Source organism: Engraulis encrasicolus, chromosome 20 (genome assembly GCF_034702125.1).
Source record: "Engraulis encrasicolus isolate BLACKSEA-1 chromosome 20, IST_EnEncr_1.0, whole genome shotgun sequence".
Taxonomy (NCBI): Eukaryota; Metazoa; Chordata; class Actinopteri; order Clupeiformes; family Engraulidae; genus Engraulis; species Engraulis encrasicolus.
Genome location: NC_085876.1, coordinates 46,777,655 through 46,785,154, shown reverse-complemented (window position 1 = coordinate 46,785,154; position 7,500 = coordinate 46,777,655). Strand labels below are relative to the sequence as shown.

At 46.2% G+C, this 7,500-nt stretch overlaps 1 protein-coding gene across 1 annotated transcript in view; it reads left to right on the top strand.

Annotated features, from left to right (window-relative positions):
* Positions 1-7,500, top strand: part of LOC134436068 (adhesion G protein-coupled receptor B1-like) — a 30,878-nt gene that overhangs the window by 1,842 nt on the left and 21,536 nt on the right. Inside the window, exons 4-12 of the mRNA XM_063185094.1 lie at positions 1,449-1,598; positions 2,026-2,139; positions 2,482-2,652; positions 2,857-3,021; positions 4,642-4,806; positions 4,989-5,153; positions 5,451-5,659; positions 6,151-6,345; positions 6,658-6,726. Of these exons, the coding sequence (XP_063041164.1) occupies positions 1,449-1,598; positions 2,026-2,139; positions 2,482-2,652; positions 2,857-3,021; positions 4,642-4,806; positions 4,989-5,153; positions 5,451-5,659; positions 6,151-6,345; positions 6,658-6,726 (1,403 nt within the window). The remainder of the gene's footprint in view (positions 1-1,448; positions 1,599-2,025; positions 2,140-2,481; positions 2,653-2,856; positions 3,022-4,641; positions 4,807-4,988; positions 5,154-5,450; positions 5,660-6,150; positions 6,346-6,657; positions 6,727-7,500) is intronic.

The window sequence follows — 7,500 nt, the reverse complement described above, 5'->3', positions numbered from 1 at the left end:
TGTGTTTGTTGCTTATTTGTGCTCCTAACACACAATGACAACACAAACCGCCAACAACCTTGCCCCACTACCCTTACCATGCCCACTCATCTAACACCCCAATCAGCATAGACCCAGACAACAACCCTACACCCAAACATCCCATGATGCATTATGTCTCAGCTTCTAAGTGTTTGTTTAGGTCTGAGTAGCCAGGCGGCTTGTTCACACGCCTCGACAAAAGAGCACTCTCTTGCCAGTCATCCAATCAAATCAGAGCAGGGAGAGATAGAGAGAGAGAGAGAAAGAGAGAGAGAGAGAGAGAGAGAGAGAGAGAGAGAGAGAGAGAGAGAGAGAGAGAGAGAGAGAGAGAGAGAGAGAGAGAGAGAGAGAGAGAGAGAGGTGGGTGCACAGTTAACTTCAGCAGGAAATCGATGCTGAGTACTTGCAGTTACTATGGCAACCTCCATCCCAACTGGCTTCTCTCTAGCTCTCTCCCTTCCTCTCTCTCTCTCTCTCTCTCTCTCTCTCATCCTCTCACTCTCTCGCTCTGAAGAACTACTGCAGAAGAGGTGAAAAGCAAGCATGAACGAGAGAGAAAGATAGAGAGCGGGAGGGAGGGAGCGAGGCACGGATGGGTGCAAAGGGGTTACAAAACAAAAACAGGCACCCACCGTTTTCGAAAACAAGGTCTGTAATGCAGTGCTCCACTGACTTTTCATTTGCCAACGACACACTGCCTCACCTGTTCCCAGATCTCTCTCTCTCTCTTTCTCTCTCTCTCTCTCTCACACACACACACACACACACACACACACACACACACACACACACACACACACACACACACACACACACACACACACACACACACACACACACACACACACACACACACACACACACACACACACACACACACACACACACACACACACAGTGCATAGTCAATAATCTTCCTTTGAAGAACCTGAAATGGGCCTTGATGAATGCCTCCATGAGCAACCCAGTGTGCTCAACCATGTATGCCAAATGGCGACAATTACATGACATTCAGGCAGACTGCTGGAGACCTATTGACGGGGGTAAAAAGCTCTAAGTGCTGTCTGGTACCCACACAGAGCACGGAAAGGTCTCAGACTGCGAGACTGAGAGAGTGAGAGAGGGGAGGGGGGTTATGCCTGGTTTTCTGCGTGAGTGGCATTTCTGTAGTGTTCTCTACTGACCACCAGATGGCGGCAAAAACAACTCTTTCCTCTGTGTCGCAATTTCTTCAGATGAACGCTCCACCTGTGGATTTTCACACAGCTAATTGCCAGCTTACTGTACCACCAGACGTATCTATGCAAATTAGCCGATAAGATTCATGCAAGGCTTGTACTTCAATCTTATTGTGGAAGAAAAAAAAAAGTTAGGCAATGCCAATTTGTACTAATACAAAAAACTGCTATTCCTGTTCTGTCCTGCAGGGGGCTGGAGTGCCTGGGGACGCTGGTCCGAGTGCAGCGTTGAGTGCGGCGGTGGCGTGCAGGTGCGCAGCAGAGCGTGCCAGCCCCAGGACGGAGCCTGCCCCGGGGTGGTGGAGGAGGGACGCGCATGCAACCCCCAACCCTGCATTGGTAAGCTAACAACCCCCACCCTCACCACCACCCACAGCTGTGCCATAGTGGTAGTATAAGCTAACCCCCAACCCTGCATTGGTAAGCTAACCATCACCCTCACCACCACCCACAGCTGTGCCATAGTGGTAGTATAAGCTAACCCCCAGCCCTGCATTGGTAAGCTAACCCCCATCACCCACAGCCTTGCAGTAGTAGTAAGCTAACCCCCATTGCTCTGAATGGGTAAAACTGGCATAGTAGCCAGCACTCACACAACACAACCACTATCCCTCAAGTAAAATGCCCCCACAAACAGAAAACTAGCCTTTGATATTGACAGACAAGAAAGACACCCTCCACCACCAGTGCCCCTCAGTAGGATTGTGGGGTCCACACATAGTATGTACACTGTCGATAACTAAACATGCTGTTCTTCTTTCCCCAGGTCAAGAACGTAGCCAAGCCCTGCGCTCTACGGTGAACATTAAGAGTGACGCAGAGACCCCCTACACAGGACTCATGGCCCCCCACACTGGTAAGTACAGCCGACCACTTAGGAGTCATATAGAATAGAATAGAGTAGAATAGAATAGAATAGAATAGAATAGAATAGAATAGAATAGAATAGAATACAATAGAGTAGAATACAATACAATACAATACAATACAATACAATACAATACAATACAATGCAATACACTGTGCTTTATTTTGAGTCATAGAATAGAACAGAATTAAAAACAGAACAGAACAAAACCGAATAGAATAGAATAGAATAGAATAGAATAGAATAGAATAGAATAGAATAGAATAGAATTGAACAGAACACTACAGAATACAATACACTGTGCTTTAGTTATTCCGAGTTAACTGATATATTTATTTTGTCCTGCATGACCAGGTGACGTGACCCAGGGCGAGTGGTCCTCGTGGTCCTCCTGCTCGGTGACGTGTGGTGAGGGTTGGCAGAGCCGATCGCGTATGTGTGGCACCTCCCAAACCGGCTCTGCCACCCCCTGCACCGGCCCCCTCCGCGAGAACAGACCTTGCAACAACACCCAAGAGTGCCCTGGTGAGGATCACGTGCACACACACACACACACACACACACACACACACACACTCTACTCTGGTAATGAAACACACTAATAATGCTGCTTATTTATTGATTGTCTCACTTATTTACTGTACTGACTTGCACCCTGTGTCTCTCTCTCTCTCTCTCTCTCTTTCTCTTTCTTTCTCTCTCTCCATCTCTCTCTCTCTCCATCTGTAGTGCATGGAGCTTGGGACGACTGGGCGCCCTGGAGTCTGTGTTCCTCCACGTGTGGGCGTGGCATCCGTGACCGCGTGCGTACCTGCAAGCAGCCAATGAACGGAGGCCAGCCCTGCCAGGGACCTGCCAAGCAGAGCAAGTTTTGCAACATCGCTGTGTGCCCCGGTGAGTCCCAATACCTTACATTACCTTAATACAGTCAAATGATTTGCATTTATTTGCAATTATTTGCGATTATTCTGTACACAGCAGCTTACACTGACAGGGGTACAGGGTTTTGTTTACAGTCCCTGGAGGGATGAGGGGTTAGAGGGGAGAATAAACACACCAGAATTGAGATGTAAGGACAGGACAGGAGAGGTAAAAGTTTCTTCCAGTGACTAAGTGAGTGATTCACAACCGGCCCTGAGGAAATGGATTCAGCGAGGTGTTAGTCACCATGTTATGGTGTTGTGAAGCACTAAGCTGTCTTAATTATTCAAACCTCGAGTCCAAATCTCAAAGGTAAATTAAACCGAGTCAATGTCTTAATCACGAAAAGCTGAATAAGCCTCATTAAAAAAAGTGAAATCATACATCTTATTTATTGTGCAATCAAGAGATAGCAAAGATAAAATCTTTGTTTAGCTAAAGGATTACTCTTTATTGCTTTAATCTAACATTGACTGGTGTTTGCACTGTGTCTCCCAGTGGGAATGTAATGCCTAATTGTGCCTGAAGTGCAATTTGTAACAATGACCAGCAGATGGCAGTGCATACCACAGGCATTGTCCCTGGCGGCTGGCCTTCACGAAGACAAAAATATCCCTGTCATGAGCAGGATTTGAGCATGTTCATATTAATATCAAAACAAAAACGCAATTTAACAATTTTTTACACACTAAACCATGACAAATTTCCCATTGTGAATGTCAAAAGCAAAGACATCTCATAAAGACAGTTAACAGGCTGTAGAAGCCTGTAGTTTCTTGTCTTCAGTGTGGTGCTGTTTAGTGTTTAATAGTGAAGTCGTCCCCGTCCCCGTCCCCGTCCCCGTCCCCGTCCCCCTACATCAATTCCTATCAGCGGAGAGGAGAGAGAGGCCGCGTTCTGACAAAGAAACAATAAAGCCAGTCTGCCCACTAGCCAGTCTGAAGGACTCAGCTAATGACTCGGAACCCGGGGGGGGGGTAGGGTGGGGTGTGTGTGTGTGTGTGTGTGTGTGTGTGTGTGTGTGTGTGTGTGTGTGTGTGTGTGTGTGTGTGTGTGTGTGTGTGTGTGTGTGTGTGTGTGTGTGTGTGTGTGTGTGTGTGTGTGTGTGTGTGTGTGTGTGTGTGTGTGTGTGTGTGTAATGGAGTCCAGAGGTTGCTAATTGTCCCCACTTCCGTTCTGTACAGCTAGCTCTCTATAGGGAGTTTGGAAAATACAAAAATGTGCCCTGGTTCACCTAGCAGTCCCCTAGCTACCCCCCATTGCCATTCCCTTTGTGGCTACCTCATGGCCTCTCTCTGTTTACAGTAGGCCTCCTGCTCTTTGATTTATTGATTAAAAAAAGCACCACCACACAATCAGTTTTACAGTTTTTAGTATTTTTTTTAGTACATTTAGTATTTCGCTTACATAGTCAACTTTCATCCCTACTCCTCTTTTGTAGTTGGTTCTACTCTCGAAGTGTTGAATTGGCACTGCAAGTACTTGGTGTGTACAGTGTTCAACAGCTCTTTAATGATGTTTGTTTTACTCTCTCTCTCTCTCCCTCTCTGTCCCTCTCTCTCTCTCTCTCTCTCTCTCTCTCTCTCTCCTCAGTGGAGGGATACTGGAACGAGTGGTCTGAATGGAGTGCCTGTTCCTCCTCATGCTCCAACGGTACGCGCACCAGGACTCGCGAGTGCAACGGGCCCAGCTACGGCGGCCGGGAATGCAGCGGACGCTTCCAGGAGACCACCAACTGCTTCATCCGCGAATGCCCAGGTCAGACTTCCATTCCCTCCACCACTGCTTTCATTTCAGAACTTTATCAGTTCAAATTCTCATGGACCATAGGAACCAGGATCTTTTCAAAAACGTTGTTGCTAAGCAGTTATAACATCTTAGTAGGCTGCCAATGGGAAATTGTATTGTTTGTAACCTGTATGTTTTCCATTCTTCTATAGTTGACGGTAGATGGCTGTCCTGGAGCACGTGGACGTCCTGCTCTAAGACGTGCGGTGGGGGTGTGATGGAGAGGCACCGGGCCTGTGAGGGGCCCTTCTTCGACGGAGAGCCCTGCACCGGCTTCAAGTCCGAGTCCAAACGCTGCGCCGAGAAAAGATGCCCTGGTCAGTGTCTTCTTAATGGTCATCTTGGTTTTTTATTATCTTTCGCCTGACAATTACACCCTGTTTTATGAAACTAATTCCCTTCTAGATTATCAAAATATCTTAACTTCTACTACAACTATTATTACTTTAACTACTAGTATTGCTACTACTAGGCGCTACCATTGCTACTGCTACTATTTCTAGTGCTACTGTACCTCCACCACTACTAGTCTACTACTACTGCTGCTGCTGCTGCTGCTACTACTACTACCACAAAACCAACGGACAGCTAAAATGTCATGTGTTCCCTTGCAGAGCCCCATGAGATCTGCCCAGAGGAGAGCTATGGCAGCACTGTGTGGAAGAGAACCGCTTCAGGAGACTACGCTGCCGTGCCCTGTCCCGCCAACGCCACAGGTGTGATTCTTCGTAGGTGCACCATGGATGCTATCGGCCTTGCCTACTGGGAGAACCCCACCCATGTCAAGTGTGTTTCCCAGGAATACCAAGACATCCAGAATCTGGTGAGTCTTTCAGCAATCCATGCAGTCATTTGTAGTATGTGCATGTGGTGTATGGTTAATGAATGGTTGAATGATCGGGTCAATGACATTTAACCCCTTAATGCATGCCGTGTCGTACCTCCAGTGGCACACTGTAATAGTCATTGAAAGTTAACTACCATAGTACTGCAATACATGACACAGGGCCTTTAGTAATGCACTACGAATGGTTGTTGCCATTCTGGTAATAGCATATTTATAATGCCGTGTCTTAATGGGTTAATACAGGCATTGCTTTACTTAAATGAGCATAAATGTAACAGTGTCTGCCTTACCACCGGCGACCCAGGTTCGATTCCGGCCCGGGTCCTTTGCCAAACCTTCCCCATCTCTCTCTCTCTCCAGACTTGTTTCCTGCCCAATCTCTCACTGTCCTATCATGAAGAAACTAATAAAAGACCAATAAATATCAGGAAAAAATGTAACACAATGCATTGTTCCCATCCCCGCAGTCTCGCGAGCACTTGGACAAGGCGCAGCAGGGCCTACTGGAGGACGGCGTGTCCAACGTGGTCCTGAAGCTGAGGAGCGTGACGGAGCAGGGCGCCACCTACAGCGGAGACCTGCTCGCCTCCATGGAGGTGCTGAAGAACACCACGCTCATCTTCAGGGGCGCCGGCTACAGCGTCAGGAACGCAGACGTGGAGGTAAACACACAATCACACTGATAACACAAGACTATTCAATACAAATAAATGTCTCATATTTATAGTGCATATAATACATTGTAATTATTGCATGTAAATATTGCACATCCATATTATTCAATTAGTACAGATACATAATAGCATGTCACAAGATTCATATCGTAAATATTATATATGAATATTGTACATCAATATTATATATCAAATATCTTTATAGTATTATTGTGCCTTTGTATTTTGACAGTTAGAAGGATACATGATATGATGTGATTACATGATGTGTAATTGCTACATTATTGTTTCCCTGATCAGAACTACGCCCAGACAATCAGCAACCTACTGAAGGAGGAACATCGCGAGAAATGGGAAGAGATGCAAATGGTGAGTGGTAGACAAAAACATTTTATGTTTGTATCTGTGTGTGTGCATGTGTGTGTGTGTGTGCGTGTGTGTGTGGGTGCGTGTGTGTGTGTGTGTGCCTGCACTGTGTCTCATTATATGTCCCCAAAAAAGCCACCCGCTTTTTATATGTGTGAGAAGAATAGAGGCATCAGGAAGGCCATTGTATTCGCCTGTCCTCTTGTTACTGTGAGGCATATGACAGTGAGCTGCCAAGTGGGTGTCATAATAAGAGTCCCTTTTCTGTCCCTACTTATCCACCCGCGTCTGTGAGCCCGCCGTCAGTCTACTTCATCAAGGGCTTCAATTTTTAGGTGACACAAAAGCCTTGCTGACGCACCTAATTCTCACTTCCACTGGCACTGTCCCTGATGCATCACATCACTTTGAATAGAGTTACTTTTAAAAGAAAGTCAGTGAAAGAAATGAGGGAAGAAAAAAAACAGCAAAATAAGTTTTGTCACCCCATGTTTAATCACCCGCACTCACAGACTTGTGAGAACATCATAAAGGGAATGTATCTATTTTGGCAAGGCGAGCTATTTTCAGGGAACCGCGTGTTATGTCACACGGAAGGAAGGTGTCAGTGAGAACAGAACAGGGTATTTGAAATGCAAATGACTAAAACCAAAGAAACTCAAAGACCCTCAAAGTGGCTATATTGAAAAAGAAAAAAACACAACATGTACATTTTCAACAGATATAAAAGCATTAAAGTAGGGACATGTGGCGTTGGAGAACGTGTGAGTGAGTAAG